The 18,415-nt window shown below is 43.2% G+C and overlaps 1 protein-coding gene across 1 annotated transcript in view; it reads left to right on the top strand.

Moving 5' to 3' along the window:
* SERGEF (secretion regulating guanine nucleotide exchange factor) overlaps nucleotides 1–18,415 on the top strand; it is a gene marked incomplete at both ends in the record, with an annotated part of 254,122 nt that overhangs the window by 52,534 nt on the left and 183,173 nt on the right. The window contains one exon of the mRNA XM_080719834.1: nucleotides 5,762–5,928. Coding sequence (XP_080575960.1) covers nucleotides 5,762–5,928 — 167 coding nt within the window. The remainder of the gene's footprint in view (nucleotides 1–5,761; nucleotides 5,929–18,415) is intronic.

Here is an 18,415-nt window from a genome sequence, read left to right as displayed (position 1 = left end):
ACAAACAAAGGACCAAGAGTTTAGCTTGGAGGTAGAACACCCCTGGGTTCAATCCCCAGTACCATACCCCCAAACAAGCAAACAAGAAACCACATACACACAAAACAACCACATAGCAAACTTAAAGGTTTTGAGAAGGAGAATGTTCTCCTCCTCATACATTCTACAAGGCCTTGTAGTATCCTGGAATTCTACAGGGATGGGACTGAAGAGGTGGTGTGACCCATCGGTTTCCTTTTTATAATGTCCATCTCTATTTGCTAACTCCATTTCATTATCATAACTAGTGACATTCTGTTAAGAAAGCAGGAATGAGCTAGGCGTGGTGGTGCACACTTGTAATCCCTGTGCTTGGGAGGTGGAGACAGGAGGATCGCGCAGGTTCGAAGCCAGTTGCACTGGCTTAAGAGACCCTGTTTCCAAATAAAAGTATAAAAAAGTGGGTCTGGGAGAGTAGCCCGGAGGTAGAAGGGTTTCCAGGAACCCTTCTAGACTGAGACTGACTGGTCTCACTTAGCATAATGGTCTTCAACTCTATTATTTTTATTGCAGATGACATAACTTTGTTGTTTTTATGACTGAGTAAAATTCCATTGTATGTATCACATTTTCATTATCCATTATCTGATGCTGATTTGTCTACTTTTAATGGAAACACCACTTTCCTACTCTTAAAATCCTGAAATCTCAGAGTGGTTGTTTATCTCCTGTTTCCATTCTCTCACATCTAGAAATTTTCAGCAATGCCAAGCTCGAAAATTTTCCTATGACTCCAACCATAGTTGGATCTCTCATGCATCCTAGCTTATGTTATTGTAGTGACTTTCTTCTTTTCATTGTTTTTCACTTAACTGCCTCTGTGACTTGGGGCCAGTTTTCTGTTCCCTGATAGTAAAATGGAGATGGTGAGAGGACCTCTATTGCAGGTCTGTTTGGAGGAATAACCAGGACACTGTGTAGAGGATGATTAGAATAGTGCCTGGCACATAGTAGGTGCTACTGAAGCATTAGCTATGAATATTATTTTGGGCCTCCTTCTTTCCTTTGCCAGAGGTACCATCCCCATACATTCATCTCATCAGATCCTACAGTCTCCCCATGATCTAGTTAGTAGTCCCTAAGTGAGCATGTAAGGTGACTTGCTGGGATGTGGTAAGAGAATCTTATGATTTCTTGTTTTTGCTTTTTTTTTTTTTTTTTTTTGGTGGTACTGGGGTTCCTGGAAGCCCTTCTACCTCCGGGCTACACTCCCAGACCTATTTTTACATTTTTTTTTATTTGGAAACAGGGTCTCCTAAGCCAGCGCGCGTGGCTAGCTTCGAACCTGCGCGATCCTCCTGTCTCAGCCTCCCAAGCGCGGGGATTACAAGCGTGCGCCACCACGCCCGGCTTGTTTTTGCTTTTGACAGGGATTAAACTCAGGAACAATCTATCTCTGGGGCTACACCCCAGCCCTATTTTATTTTTTATTTTGAAACAGGGTCTTGCTAAGTTGCTGAGGCCTCACTAAGTTGTTGAGGCTGGCCTTGAACGTGTGGTCTTCCCGTCTCAGCCTCCTAAGTGCTGGGACTATAGGCGTGTGCCACCACATCCGGCTACATTTTCCATTTTTTTTAGGGTGTTTTTGAGCGATGGTACATTTAACAATAAGTGTGTGAAATACAAGTGTATATCTTATTATTGTTTTCCTATTTTTTCTTTTTGTTTGGTACTAGGGTTTGAACCCAGAGACATTCTGCCTCTGAGCTATCCCCCAAGCCTATTTTATTTTATTTTATTTTTTAATTTGGAAATAGGGATTGGCTAAGTTGTGATCCTCACTAAGTTGCTGAGGCTGGGTTCAAACTTGTGATCCTCCTATCTGGGCCTTCCAAGTTCTGGGATTATAGATAGGCATCACCAACCCTGGCTTACAGATAAATACTTTAATGAATAAATTCCATCTGCTGATATGCTAAAAATACAGTACTGGTAGAGGAGGGCAAACAACCAAGTTTGTGGAACCCAGGTGTGGAAGGTGAGATCGGGACCCCAAGCGTGACATTTCTCGTGACTGGCTCCAGCCAGTCTAGGGACTCCACTCCCAGCCTGCCTCCTGTGACCCTGGCTCATTTTCTTGCCTCACCACCCCTTGTGCCTTTCAATTTCCAGTTGTTGCTCATTCACTCTCCTTTTTCCTACAATATCCTTTCTCATCCTACCCCCACCTCCATTTTTTTTTTTTTTGTGGTACTGGGGATGGAACCCCCCAGGGGACTTCTACCTCTGGGCTATACTCCCAGACCTATTTTATATTTTATTTGGAAACAGGGTTTCTTAAACCAGCTGAGGCTGGCTTTGAACCTGCAAGATCCTCCTGTCTCAGCCTCCCAAGCGCGGGGATTACAAGTGTGCGCCACCACACCCGGCTTTATTATTATTATTTTTTAATCCAGAAGTTCACCTTAAATGCCCCTTGTCCATCAAGCTGGCCAGGGCAATTGTAGCTTGAAATGCTTCCTTCCAAATCCCTTATGTTCTTTGCCAATATTACTAGTTTGACCCGTTATTTTCTATGTGTGTTGAGACTGTTGGCAATGTTACTATTTGGTTTTTGGTTATTTCATGTTAATTCTTACATGGACGCGCCTTTACACTCTATTTCACGTACTGACTTTATTTTGAGCTGTTTTGTCATTTCTTTCATTTATCATCTATCTAAGATACACCTATACTTTTTAGATGACAATCTATTTTTTATAACAGTAATATTTAATTCTTTAAGGAAAAGATTCATTTGTTAAATCTGTGATCTGAATCTCCTTGGATTTGACAGCATGCTTCAGCTTGAAGCAGACATTTATCTATAATGAATTAATGAACATTTTTGTATGTGGATTCATGATTTTCTATTGTTCCAGTGTCATAAAGTCATGTGTGAATGCCTTTATTTTAGCAGTTATAGTCCTGCATTCTGCCCAGCCTCCAGGGACCATCATTCTAGTAAGAAAACTGGGTGGCATATTCATTTAATCTAGTCCCCTCCCCCCCAGCTCAAACATTGTAAAAATGTTTAATAAGCCAAGTTTTGTCAGTTTGATAGCAGCTGTGCAATCACTGTATATACCATTGGACTTGGAGTTGGATAACACAGGTTTAGATCTTGTTTCCACCACCTGCCAGTTATTTGAACTTGACCAAGTCACTTAACCTCATCTGTAAAATAACTTAATAATCTCTGTATCAGAGTTATTATGAGGATTGAGATGGTATCTCTGAATGATCTGGGTAACTGGGAGGTTTTCCACAAATATTTGTTTGAAAGGAAAGGAGTAAGAGTATCTTCTGCCCTCTGTGTGCCTTCTGATGCAGTGTCTCTTGAAAAGAAGCTGACAAATGGGCTCAGAAAGTGCACAAGCTTAGGCACAAGACTGAAGGCTGAATGTTGAGTTGGCCTGATTTCTGGACTTGTTTCTACTAGAATGTCTGTGGCCTCCCGAGAGTATAAAGATTAATTAGTTAATCTTTGTAAAGTGCTTTGAAGGTGAAAAGTGCTATGTAAGTGGAAAGGTTGAATTGCTACTGGAGATGTAATAATGGTGGTTCCATATTCTGGCATTCTTGCCTGTCTTGCCTGTCTTGGACATCAATAATCAATATCAGGGAAAGTTCTAAGATGTTTTACTTGAGATGAAAGAAAGGATTCTTGCAGCTAGCAGCTTTCTACTTTTTTTTTTTTTTTTTTTTTGTTTCCCAGCTAAGGAATGCTAGGGCCATGTAAAAAGCAACAGTCTTATCCTCTGGCTTCTTGGGAATCTCCTGTTATAGCAGTGTGACTATAAATCCTAGCCAGCTCGAGTAGAGGGACAGTTTGCTAGTTTCAGATGCTTCATGGGTCCTAGTCACATAGATTTTTTTTTGCATAAATTAAGGGATTATAGAGGGACACAGACCAATATGAATAACCAGTGCAGAGTAGTTGGAAGAGATGTAGCTCAACTGTGTGACTTTGAGCAGGTCACTTCTCTGTGCATTAATTTTCTCACCTGTTAAATGGCAACATAGTTGATAAGTACAATAGTACAGGTGGCCCAAAGAAGGGTGAATTTCACTCTTTCTGGGGAAATTTGTGGAGTCAAAAAAGTTTTCACAGAACTAGCATTACATGAGGTGGATTTGAAAAATTGATCCGTAGTTTACAAGGCAAGGAAAGGGTATGTTTAGTAGGAGGAACAGCACATGCCAGAGTGTAAGATGGCACATCTGGATGTACCCACCCAGTTCTCATAATATATGACGCACCCTCTGGGTCGCATGGGCTTCTTTCCCTCTTTGAGGGCCCAGGAATCATATTTCTTTGAATTACTTGGTATTTATTTTAGTGTCTGCCAGCAGACTGAATCTGAGAACTGAATCCCCACAAAGTCCTGTGTCCCTGTGATATTCGGACATTTTCCTCATGAGTCTATAGTTGTATTTTAGCTGACACTATAAACCATATGTTGACTGTGGGACCAGATGAAGCTTTGATACCACACACAGAGTATGTAGTAGATTTTCCTAGAATTTAAAATGCGTTTTTTGCTGTTTTGTCTCCTAAGCAAAGTTTTTCTTTGTTAAAATAAACATGTATAAAGAATTTATACAGCGCACATGGTTATGCATATTTATTGCAGAGAATCTGTTAATAATCTATGCCTCATCGGATTTTGCATTTCTGTTGAAATAACAAATGCAGCATTTGGTACAACTAAATGAGTTGGGTGAATTTTCTCTTATCTGGGAGAAGAAATGCCGTTTGTCCTTTTTTCAGACTTCATTTTCTTTTATCATCTTTAGCACTGGCCAGCCTCCTGTGTGGTTCTGGAGAACTGAATGCTTTCCTGGATTCAAATAATTTTGTCCCCTCCTCCTTGTCTTACTCCCTTTTTTTCAAGTACATAGACATTTACCTTGGGACTGTTAAAATTGCTCCTTTGGAGTTTTGTATGAGAGCACAGACTCTGAAAGGTCCTCTTATGTAGAGAGGAAAACAAAGAAACTGGCCACTAATGGAGTTAAAAGAAAGGCTTTATGTTGTGGCTTGAGGGGCCTCAGTGTAGGTAAAGGGGCCTTGGGTTGGGTAGGAGGGAGGAGGTCCTGAGAACAAGCATCTGGGCAAAGCACAGGAGGGTGTGTGGATGGGGAGAGGATGGGTGGCTATAGATGTGGTTGAAGCTCATCTGTAGTAATATTCATGTCTGTATATCTATGTCTGTATATCCATAACAAGAGCACAGACTTTAGGATTAACCTCTGATTCCTGCTTGTTTGATCTTAGACAAGTCGTAGAACTTTTCTGAACCTGAGTTCCCACATCTGTAGAAACGTGAATACTCAGCCAGAAATGGTGGCACATACTTGTAATCCCACCACTTGGGGGTCTGAGACAGGAGGATCACAGGTTCATGGCCAGTCTCAGCAACTTAGTGAGACCCTCTGCAACTTAGTGAGACCCTATTTCAAAATAAAAAAATAAAATGGGGCTGTGGGTTTAGCTAGGGGTACACTACCTCTGGGTCTAATCTCTAGCAACACACACACACACACACACACACACACACACACACACACACACACAATGTGAATACTCATATCTTCTTTATTGGAAGATAGGAAGGATCCTGGTACCCAGTAGTTAGTACTAACATAAATGTTAACATGTTCCCTAGTGATTCATCACCTACCCATGAGAGCACAGTTGTGAAATGTACCCCTTAATTCAAATAATGTTTATTTTCAGAAACTGGCAAGGTGTTTACTTGGGGTCGAGCAGACTATGGTCAACTAGGAAGGAAGCTGGAGTCCCGTGAAGGCCGTAACGTAGAAAAGCAGGATTCATCCCTCCCCCGCTCCAGATCATTGGAGAGTACACCTTCGTCTCTGCATTGCCTAATGGGGGCAACTGAGGTAAGAAGTGACTTTTTGTGGGCATGATGCACCTCTTTTTCTTGTCTTTCAGTGAAGTGTTTACTGAGGGCCTACTCTTTGCCAGACCTTATGATCAGTTCCATGTTAGAATCCAAAGGGGTCTTTGCTCCTAAGGAGCTCATGGTTTAGTATGGTAGAGAAATCAGTCCCCCAGTTCCTGAGGTGACTGTGCTGTAAGGCAAAGTCTGTATACCTCCATTAGAAAGGCTGAAAGTATGGTGTTCTGAGTTCACTAGTAGGAATGAGAAAGGAATTCTGGGCCCAGGATGGCTTGGGCTTTGAGAATGACAAGACTTTGAGCTGGGCCTTGGGGAATGGATCAGACTTGAACAATCACTTGTAAGGGAGGAGAGAACTTTTAGAGGGGGTATATCAGGCATGAACATAATCAAAGGTGCAGGAGTGTGAAGAAAATGTTTTGGGGACCACTAGTGGTTTTGGCTAGAGCAAGGGGAAGTTATAAAGCAATATCAGAAAGATGGGTTGGCACCTGAGCCTTTAAAGGGGCACTTAATACTGAGCTAAATATCTTTCGCTTCTGTTTATATTTCCCAGTGTAGAATACATTGTAGTTCAGTTGCTTATTCAAGCCCCTTTGGTTCTCTGAAATGGCTTAAATTTCTACATTTAAGGCAAGACTTTTAATTTCTCCAGGGTGTATGTTTCTGTTACTAAATTTTACTTTATTGCTGTCTTAAAGAAAAGACTAGTTTTTTTGAGAAGAATGACCATGCAGGAAATGTGCTCTGAAACCAAGTTGGCTTAATGAAGGAATTCAGTCTTCATTCAGAGTCTGTCAAAAAATTAATAAGCTTGAGACTTCTGTAATTAGCCTCAGACTAATTACAACCTTCTCCATACCTGGAGGGCTTCCCTTCCCCAGGGGCCTGCCTGGCCTCCTCCTTCCGGGTATGTAGGACGGTTCTCAATTTCTGCTTCACATCCCAGCCCTGGTCCTCCTGGGCCTTCCTTAGTGCTAGATTGAGTTTGTCTTTTTTTCTCCTCCTTTCTCTTTGATGGAAAAGGTACTAAATACTACCACAAAGACAACTTAGACATGGTGATGATAATCATCATCATCACCATCATCTTACCACCAGTCCCAGTCAAATTCTCATTGCTGTAATTCAATCCAAAACAACTGACCACACAACTTAGAAGAAGGAAGATATATTTGCTCACAGTCTTTGGAGATTCCAGAGTCCAGTCTCTTTCAGGTCAGGTCTGTGGTGCTCAGGAAATGGTGGCAGGCAACAGAGAGGGCCAGAGAGCAAGGGCTCTGCTCTCACATTGTAGAGGCTAGAAGCCAGAAAACATAAGCCAGCACGGGGACTCAAATACAAAAGCACCGTCCCTAAGGGCACACCCCCAGGACCCCCCTTTCTCCAGCCATAGTCCACCAGCCTGGGTCACCACCCAGTAAACCCATCACAGTGGATTCACACACTGATGGAATTATAACCCTCATAACTTAATTATATCAGCTCTGAACATTAGTACATGAGCTCTTCAGGGACATTTTGTATTTAACCATATCACCATCCTAACATCACTACATTCTTTTTTATTTATATACATGTAGACACTTCCACAAAGTGGTAGTGATGACATTTATGATATTTTGTATTCACACTTCATTTATATTACAAATGCTTTTCTTTGTTTCCTCTTGGTCTTTACCGTGATAATTTATAATGGCTATATAACATTACACAATTAAGTTCTGGGATTTTTCCAAGCCATTCTCTGGATGTTGGACATTTATATCATTTCCTTTTTAGAATTTTTAAATAACTTTTGAACACTGTGGTGAATCCCTGTTGGGCTGTTTCTTTTAGATAGGGTCTTTGGGATGAAGTTACAGGGGCAAAGGCCATGTAACGTGTGCTCTATTTCTCTAGCTTCTGTTTGGAAGAAGTTGACTGACTCTAACAGAAGCGAATGAGGGAATGTGTTATCTAAACTGTTATCTGCTTACTGAGTTGAGATGCTGCGAGTCTGATATGTAACACTTTAGACTCTCCAGCTTTCTATTATCTTTCCCAGATCATCTGCCTTGCCCAGATCATTGGATAGCATAGTAGAAGAGGCACAGGAATTTCATAGGCTTTTTTTTTCTGAGTTTCTGGTTCTATTAACAAGATAAGTGTAACTCCCAAGATATACCTTATGTAATACATAAGGTATTGGTGAGGATAACATGAATAGTTCTTGGCATGCAGTAGGCATTCAGTAACTCTACTCTTTTGCTTTGAAGTGCACTGCAAGGGGCCACAGTATGCAGCATAGTGACAGACATGGCCAATGCAAGTACATAGCCCAAGAACCTAACATGGATGTGTAGCTTCTTAGTGGGACAAGATGAGGAATGGTTTTGTGCCCCTACCCCCTTGGCAGGTCCATTTTAGTACTCCTTTCCTTTTCTCTTCTAGTCTCTGGGGTACTGATGTGTGTGCTGTGGTCCTACTGTAGGTTCAGACTCTAGGATGTTACCCACTGGAAACTGAGTCTGGGAATTATCTCCAGCTATTGATACCTAGGTCTAGCCTGTTAGGCATATATTTGCCTGAGGCCCAGAGAGAGCCAGGTGAGGTTGCTAGGGGTGGATTCACCTTGGAAAAGAAAAGTGCCATAGTAAACTAGGTCCTGTCCTGGTCAGGGAATTGGGCAGGGAGGTGCAGTCACCTGGGGAGGCAGGAACAGCCTTAAAATAAGAGTCAATTCCTGACCTTTAAGGACTTGAGCAAGGCACATAGTTAACCAATTGCCTTAAATTTCCATTGGTTACCTTTACTGTCTAAGGGGTAAACAGCAGTGAGCTGTCTGCTGGGGCTTCAGATAGGACATCTACACAGAAGGTCCAGAGTGATAGCCAAGTGTGAAGGGAAAGTATAAGTAGACTAAACTGGGCTGAGGTATTATAACCTTCCTTCCCCTGAACAAAATAAAGAAAGCAAGTACAAAGTTACTTAAAAAATGCTTATGGGCCGGTATGCTAAATGCTTATTATTATTATTTAATTCACAGTAAACCTTTGTGCATGTGTTACAGTCATTGCTTTATAAATAAGGAGACTGTTCATCATTGGGTAACTCAGAATAGGTAACTGGCCCTGGATCACCCGTAAACAGTGGGCCTGGGACTTGGATTTGAAATACTTGAAGACACTCACATACTTTATAGATGAAGCAAAACTAGGGTTGTTTCCTTACATCTTTTTTCATTATCTGCCCTTCCCTTGGTGAAAAATTTTGAAGTCTGGGAACCAGACTTTTTAATTCCCTGAGTGTCTCATTCTTTTCTTCTGAGCCTTGTCTCATCTCTAGCCTGAGACAGATTTTATTGGGATTTTACAAGTTGTGGGTCTTTCTTTTATGTTCACTCAGTGATGAAAATTGTGTGTTTTATGCACTATCAGCTTTATCAGCTTTATTTTAGACTAAGCCTTCCTAGCCCTTTTGGAGATTTCTAGGAGTAGGACAGTGATTGGGATTTATCCCCATGCACATGTCAGCACAGGGTATGTGTGAACAGGCTCCTTGGGTCCTTGACAGCAAACATCAACAAGCAGTCTTTGCTCCCAGCCCCAGGTGGCTCCTACCGGCACATTTCCTAACTTCCTCCAGAGATGACAGCCTGAGTGTCACGGTTGGGCAGAAGTGCTTGTGCTCTTTGTGGGTACACTGGGGGCTCCCTGAGATTCTGAAGCAGCTGGAGCTCAGGACCTGGGGTGCCCTCAGGAGAACTTCCTTTGAGAGGATGAGAGCTGGATTGAGAGTTAGCAAACCTAGGTTCTGGCACTGGATCTTCTCTGTGTGAATTTAGGCAGGCCGCTTTTCCTCCTGGGTTCTTGGTTTCCCTATAGCTAAGTTAAACTAGCCGATTCATAATATTTTTATGGATCTAAGAGTCTTCTATTTCTAATTTTTATTTTATGGAAATGGTCACTTCATAAATTTGTGGCAACTCTGGACTGTGTTTCCTCAGTTTCAATGTTACAAATCCCTAGCTATGAAATCAACTTTGGCAGACCTGGCAGTGTTCTCTAAAGTTCCAGGCTTCAGCACCATTCTAGCCTTGTTCTGACTCTGCCCTGACTCTGTTCTCTGCACTTGTTCCTTATCCCAAGCCCTTCTGTTTCAGTTGGCTGTGGGATTTTGTATGATGGCCTTGCTCCTTTGTGCATGGACTCAGAAGCGTGCCCAACACCCTTCTGTCCCATCCCTAGTGGTTTCAGGACCAGGTTCCTGTGATCTTCATGGAACTCACAGTGTGGCTTTGACATTTGCTTCTGTGCTTGTGCCCTGCTGCCTGGGACAGACCTTGGTGGCCCTGCCTTTTTGGAGTCTTTGCCCCTCCCCCTTCTCACTGGCTCTTCCCCTGTACACTGTCTCACCTTTTCTGCTCTCCTGGGTCTCCTCGATGTTCACTTAACTTCTTGACTTTGAGGTCTTATCCTTTCTGTCGTCAACTCTCTGAACATTGGTTGACATTTGCTGTGATCCAGTGCTGGCAGCACTATGGCGGTGGGTGGGAAGGTGGATGGTCTTTGCTCTTGAAAAACTTCCAGATGCACAATTCAATAGGGTACTGTAGAGCGTGAAAATGCTATTAGAGGTAGGCACAAAAGGCCAAGGGAGCAGTGAAGATGGAATGATTAATTCTCAAAACACTAACAAAAAAAGTGCTATTTGAACTAGGTTCTCAAAAACAAGTAAGAGTGTAGCAAAGGTGGAAGGACAGTCCATGCCGAGGGATAACATGAACTAAAACTACATGGCCCGATGTGCTTGTTACTCAGGATGCCTGTCTGCTAGCGTTTGAGCCTCGGGTTGCTACGTGGCTGCCTGTCTCGCCTGTTCCATCACCTTCTGTGGTAGTGTAAGAAGATCACTTTCACCTACATTGCCTCCTTTGAGCCTAGCATCATGCTGTGAAATAGGCCAGAAGAGGAATGATTATTACCTATATAATTGAGGAAACCGAGGCCCAGAGAGGCTAGTTGGGGATTAAGTTCAAAACACACTGCTCAATTGCCAGGCTTCTGGAAGGCTTGCTTTGGGCTCAGTCTGCATCCACAGTCCTGAGTCATGTTCCTGGTTTAAATTCTGCCCACGTTCAGTTAAGGAACACTAAATCTCAGTGTACATGTGCACGTGCATGCACACACACATCCATTGGAGCAGGGGCAGGGAATGTAGAAATAAACAAGAGTTGAACCAGAGACTGGGTCATTGTCAAGCCTAGATGCCATCAGCTCTCATTTTGCTGCGGGACTAAAACTGTTAGAGCGTCAACCTGTGCACAGGGTCTAAGTGAAATCTGTCAGGATGAGTGGGAAAGAAGCTATTTTTAGTTTGCAGCGTCACTCACTCGGCTGTGTTAGCTGAGGTTTAAGCCAGTCCCCTACGCTTTCCACAGTGTTATTTCTGAAGGAGAAATACCACTTGAATGCTGTGTAAAACCCATTAATGAACCTGGAAGTTTCCAGGGTGTCTTTGTCCTGCAGCTCCCTTGGAAGGCTGCCTTTCCTAAATGACCTTCCTCCTTTCCTATATTTAATGCATTTCTAATTTTAAGTTTGTGTCAAGACTGTGGGACTTCGGTGCCCTAAATAACACAGAAATCTACCACCAGCAATCAGCTGAGTCCAGAGGGTTCTGACAGAATTGAACACAATCTGAAAAGTATTCCCAAGTGGCTCTCTGGTAAGTACCCTGAAGTGTCACTGATGTTCCTAGAGGAGCTTAAGGTCTCAGACCATTGGGCCCTGACAGCCCAAACCTTGCCCATAGCTACAGCTAGCGCTTGAGAGCCCTCCCCAACTGGGATAGCAGTGCTTAAAACGGGTAGCAGTGTTCACCCAAAAATGTTCCACTGGAGATGAGAAACTCTAGCACATCTGTGCTATAGCTGCTGACATAGCAGGGGAAGAAATAACACAAACTCCCAAAGCCCTGGGCCGGATGTGTCCATGGGAATGCTCAGAAGAAAGAGGCACTAGACAGGGCTATTGCATTAGAGAGAGATGGTAAAAGATGTGATACAGCAAGCATTTACTATTGCCTGCTGTTTTCTTATTTGTCTATATTTATCATCTTGCTCTTTTCACTAAAATGTTAAGATCCAAAAGAGCAAGGGCCTTGCATCTCTTGTTCAAAGCTGTGCTCTCAGTGTCTAGAGCAGCCCCTGGTACCTCATGGGTGCTTAGTAGATATTCACTGATTGAATAAATGAAAGACAAATAAGAGAGATGGTTTTGGAGGTGTGAGCCCCTCTCTAGCTTCTTTTCTCCCTCTCCCTGCTCCAGTTTGTGCTTTTTAATCCCAGGGCAGTTCAGAAGGAGGCATCTCCACATTCTCAGGCATTTGTTCATCAAATGCCCTGCAGAGCTGGCACAGATACCTGAGCCTGTAGCTGACCCTGTCCTGTACCTGGGATGGCCCCATAGTTTCTTACAAGGCTGCTGCTGTGTGTGTCCTTCAGCACTTCCTATTCACCAAGTACTTTCACCTTTAGCTTTTTTCTTTAATCCAGCAGGCACTTAGGATGCCTATCTCTGTTAGCCCCACATTCTCAGGATGGGGAAAGCAGAGAAGAGTAGAACAGTTCTTAGGAGCTTGTGAGTTGGGAATAGGGCTAAGTGGAATTCGTTGCAGGACAAGTAGAATATGATGAAGGCTAGGGAAAGTCCTGAGGTTAAAATTTTGCTCATCCCACCCCATGTCCTTGGAGACCTTTTGTTTCTTGCATTTTCATTCCCTGTGGTTTGTTGGATTCTGCAAGGTTGGGCGGGGGATGGTGATTTTGGAAAGGCTTTCTCAATTGGAAGTCTTGATGTTACATTAGTTCTCAAGGGAATTAATGAGAAGTTACAGGGAATCTTGGCAAGAGCATGCATTTAAAAGGCAAGCAGAGGAAGAGCAGCAGCCAGAGAGATGTCTCAGAGACTGAGTATTGACAAGAGAGGGAGAGAGTGTCACAGAAATGTCCCAGTAGCTGAAGATGTCAACAGGGAGGTCAGGGAGGTGGGGGACAGTGAAAAGACCACTGGGTCTGGTGATGGGGAGGCTATGGCGATCCTCCTCCTCCTCCTCCTCTTCCTTTGGGTTGAACCTAGAGATGTTCTACCATTGAGCTACATCCCAGGCCTTTTCTGTTTTTTATTTTGAGACAAGATCTTGCTAAGTTGCCTAGGTTGGATTCAAACTTGTGATTCTTCTGCTTCAGCCTCCCAACTACCTGAGATTACAGGTCTTACTATGCCTGGATCTGATGACAATTCTGGCAGCAGCTTCACTGGGCAGCTCCATTGGAAAGGTGGAAGCTAAAGCAGGGCACAGTGACTAGCTGGGGGAGGGGAAGTACAGCCTGCAGGTGAGAGCAGCCCTCGCAGGAGGTGTGACAAAGGGGAGTGGGAACAAGCTCAGTACTTTGACTGTAGAGCCGGTGTTTAGTTGTTTTGTCAGTATGGAGAAACTAGTGTGTCAGAGGCAGAAAGCAAGGACTGGAGAGTGAGAATACCATATAAACAAAGCTGCATAAGGAGGGAACTGTTTGGAGCCAGGCCCCCACGGGGATGAGAGGTAGGACTGAGATAACCAGGTTAGTTTCAACTAGGAGTAGGGATGCTATTTCTTCTTTTCAATCTAAGAGTAAAGACAAAGGGGATATATATATATATATATATATATATATATATATATATATATATATATATATATATATATATATATATTTGGTGGTACTGGGGTTCCTGGAAGCCCTTCTATCTCTGGGCTACACTCCCAGACCTATTTTATATTTTTTATTTTTGGAAACAGGGTCTCTTAAGCCAGCACGGCTGGCTTTGAACCTGCACAATCCTCCTGTCTCCGCCTCCCAAGCGCAGGGATTACAAGCGTGCGCCACCATGCTCAGCCAAAGGGGATATGTTAAGGTAGAAGTTTTATGGTGAAGAAAGAGAGTGTTTTGATTGGACCATATGTATCTTTTGTCATCATGATGTATGTTAGTTTTTTTGTTTATTTTACAAATGTTTACTATGTTCTGCTATAGGCAATATACAGTGCAAGGTGCCAGGAATTCACAAATGAAAGATGAAGTGTGTCCATCTCTAGATAAAACCTTGTGAGTTATTTGAGGATAGGCACAACCTTAATTATCATTGTATAATTAGGGCCAGGTTTGGTACATAGTACATAATTAGGAGAAGTGTGCCTACTAGAGTATGTGAGCTCACATTGAAAAGATAGATTGAAAAACAAATTGTCTGCTGCAGTGAAAGGGTTAGTTCAGGTAGGCCACTAGGTTGGGACTAATTTGCTTTCCTTGGTAGTGGGTCCATCCAGTGCAGTCTGGTGTCTGTCTAGAAATGGGAGAAGGCAAATACCAATACTAGCATGGATGCCTGAGTGGTGGGTTCTCATTTTAGTGGTAAGGAAACTGAAGTTCAGAGAGAAAGTTGATACCAACTAAAGTCATACAGTACATGGCAGAACAGGGACTAGAGCCTGGCTCCCCGGTCTTCTCACCATTAGCTCTCTACAACAGCAACTTTCTCTCTGGGTGGTTCTCATCAAGACATGACCCCGGACTCTGTGTTTGGCTACTACTGGGTAGTAGTTTGGTCTGTCATAAACCTGGTGGTCCTCTCCACACTCTGGGATAGTTTTAAAAGGAAGGGAAAAGTGACATGGAAAGGGTAGCCTTGGTAAGGATTGGGACAATGAAGTAAATTCAGGATTATGGTGAAACATTGTGTTGGCTGGAGTTGGACTCTGATGCACAGAGTCTTCAGTGTGGAGCAAGACTGGGTTGGAATTCCTGCTCTGTATCTACTATCCTCATTACTTTGGGCCAAAGCCTTCCTAAGCCTTAGTTTTCTCATCTACAAAGTAGTTTTAAATTATTAAATATCTGCTTTACTTTGCCCACAGGATATCTGTCTGTCTGTCTGTCTGTCTGTCAGTCATCTCTCTTTCTGCCACCTATGGTATATATTGGAGATTGATCCCAGATAATTCTACCTCTAAGCAATACCCTCAGACCTATTTTATTTTTCATTTTTAAATAGAGTCTTGCTGAATTACTGCTGAGAGTCTTAGTAAGTTGCTGAGGCTGGCCTCAAATCTGTAATTGTGCCTCCGCAGCTTCCCAAGTATTGAGATGACAGGTGTGTGCTGCTACATTTGGCTATGGCCACAGAATTTTTAAAAGATGCAAATGAAGTTGGGCGTGGTGGTGCACACTTGTAATCCCAACATTCAGGAGGCTGAGACAGGAGGATGGCAGTTCACAGACAGCCTCAGCTACTTAGTGAGGCCCTTTGCAACTCAATGAGACCCTGTTTTAAACTAAAGAATAAAAAATAGGGGTGGGGTGTAGCTCGGAGGTAGAATGCCCCTGGGTTCAATCTCTAGCACCACACACACACACACAAGATGCAAATGAGAGTATCAAGACTTTTGTAAACTGTAAAGTGCTATACAAAAGGATTACTGTTGAGTCCAAGCTACTACAGGCATAAGATACAGGTTTTGTTACAGGTATAAGCTCTTTTGTCTTTATCACTTGAAGACTGAGAGCAACACAGAGCTGTCCGAGATCTTGTGGCCCACTCTTCTTAGAATCAGGCCCAGTGAAAATAATAGCGCTCAGAAGTTTCATAATCCACTGCCAATCTCTGTGCAGCTCCAGAGAGTGAATTTCTGTTGAGATAGCCATCAGTGTCCATAGCAAGGATGTTTCTGGCTCACTTTCTCTCAGCAGCAGATGAGAATCATCTGATTTAAAGTCCTAGTGACCTCATGTGTCACCACCACATTCTGCAGAAGTATGGCCACCCCAGGCCTTGCCCTGGGTCACCCTGGAGCTGACCAGCTGTCTTTTGTTGCATTTGACCTTGAAGATTGGGCTGTCCCACTGCAGAAGTAAATCCTGCTGAGGTTTCAAGTGAAAACAGCAGTGAGGATTTAAAAAAGGATGTGAGCAGGCTAGGTCTGTAAAGTCTGAGCGGGCTGTACACGAGTTGATTAGTCAGGGCACTAATACTGCCTCCACCTCCACCACTGTTCCTGTGGCTCGGACCCCCATATATTATTGTCAAACTATAGTGACAACCTCTTTGTTGTAATTCCTTGCCTCTGGTTTGGCCTCATCCCAGTTGTTCCTTCCAAATTGTGAAAGAGATGACTAAAGATATAAATTTGGTTATGCTTTGTTCCATTTTTTTTTTTTTTTTTGGTGGTACTGGGGTTCCTGGAAGCCCTTCTACCTCTGGGCTACACTCCCAGACCTATTTTTTATACTTTTTTTTTATTTGGAAACAGGGTCTCCTAAGCCAGTGCACGCGGCTGGCTTCGAACCTGCGCGATCCTCCTGTCTCTGCCTCCCAAGCGCGGGGATTACAAGCGTGCGCCACCACGCCCGGCTATGTTCCATTTTTTAAAAGATCTTTTAAAACACGACAGGGCTGGACTATGACAATTGTAGACTGGACCAGTTGTAGGCTGGAACACGACAGTTGTAGACCACTTGCCTATCATGCACAGGCTTTGGGTTCTGCCCAGCACTGCAAAACAAACAAAAACAAACATACCACTCAGAAAACAAAGTTCAAAACACCAGTGAATCAGAAAACATTTATTCCCACAATAAACACTTGTTAGACCTCTACTATATGGAAGAAACTGTTAAGTTATGGAGGAGCCTAAGATGCAGCTTCTGTTCACAAAGGGTTTGAGCAGTATACAACCCACCATCACCTAGTCAGTGTGCAAAGAATGAAGTTATCAGAGTACAAGCTCCTGCCTTGTGGTTGGCCTTGTTCACTACTTTCTTTCCATGACCTGTACACAGTAGGTACTCATTAAATAATGGTTATAGGGATGAATGTATACCCTTACTTTTTAATGACTTTCTAATCCTATCCTGGATAAAATCCAAAATCTTTTATTGTAAGAAGCTCTTTTTGATCCCAGCCCTGTCAAAATACCCAACCTCACCTCTAGCACTCTCTGTATTCTGCTGTTCATATACACCAAACCAATGAAGGCTTCCTGTTGTTTGATATTTCTGGGTCTTTGCGCATGCTGGTCTGCTTCCCTTTGCCCTTGGCTGCTCAGGTAGCAGCTGCCCATTCCCTAATAGATAACAAGGGTCATGTTCTATATATATCTTCCTATTCTTATCATCCAAGCAAATGTATCTCTTTTTCTATTGAACTTTTCTTTGCTTGATGTCATTACCCACCTTCCTTGGGTCTATTGAAAAGTTGTCCCTACAGTCCTTTCTCAGTCTCCCTCTACCTCTTTTGTCCTTGTGTTTCTTGAGAATTCCGATCTGGAATTTGCTAGTTGGCTGATAGCCTGGCTCTGGAGTATAAGGAGCTTTGGCTTCCCTTTTGCCTTTACTAAATGCTCTTTACCTTCCACATTGGTCCCATCCAAAAAACTGCTAGTTCCACTTGCACAAAACCCCTACCCTAAGCAGAGTCTAGATTTTGCCACACCCATTGCCCAGAGAGGACTCTATTCTGGACCCTTGCTCACTGTTTGGGAACTTGTTCTGAACAGCTGATTCCCCAGTGTAATGCCATCTGCTTGATTCTAAGGATCACTGTTGCTTGAGCTTCCTGCCCGAGGGCTTTCTGATCAATAGGACCTCTTTGTTGTTGACACTGGCCTGAACCAAGCCTCTCTTTGCCTAGCTTTTGGGGTACTTTTTAGGAAACAGCCCTGTTTTTACACCCTCTTCCCCAGACATCATTTTCATTTGGTTCCAGCCTCTTTGCCTGCAGTGTTCTGAGCCACTGCCTTGGTAGGTGCTCCTTGAGGTTGATTAAAAACAAACAAACAAAAATTGCCCTTGTTACTTCTAAGGAAGCCATACCAGGCTACTTCCTTGGTACACAGCCGTTTGCACCTCAGGGCTCCAGGCCAGTTGGGCAAAGGGCTGCTGAATAGTGACTGGAGGGAGAGGTTCTTGTTTGTGTGGTTTCAGAATTCCCTCCTGTGGTGCAGTGGTTCTTCATGTGAGCAGTGTCAGTGGTGGTGGCCACCTCCTATATTTACAGATTACTATTTGGAAGAGAGCGCTTTTTACTGGATGTCTGATGTCAGTCTGACTGACTGTAGGTGTTGGGAATGGAAGAAATCATAGACATATTTGCTATATGAATGGCTGCTACAACAGTCAATCATGAAGCCTCTGGCTTTTCAGAGAGGCTGGAAGTCTAAGGAGAAAGCAAAGCAAAAGGTAGGATAGGGGCCCACCCACAGATGCAGGAAAGCCACTTGGAGTTCTCATGGGAACCCTCCATGCATTACTTTGGGAGACCCAGCTGGCTGGGGAAGGTTGCTCATGGCTGCCACTAAATATATTTGCAATTTTGCCAGCACTCCCTGGATTGGATGAAGAAAGTTCATCACTCAGGAAAGTTACTTAGTTATTCTTGAGCAGCATC

This window comes from Muscardinus avellanarius (genome assembly GCF_963383645.1).
Source record: "Muscardinus avellanarius genome assembly, chromosome: 1".
NCBI lineage: Eukaryota > Metazoa > Chordata > Mammalia > Rodentia > Gliridae > Muscardinus > Muscardinus avellanarius.
This window is presented reverse-complemented; position numbering and strand designations above follow the sequence as displayed.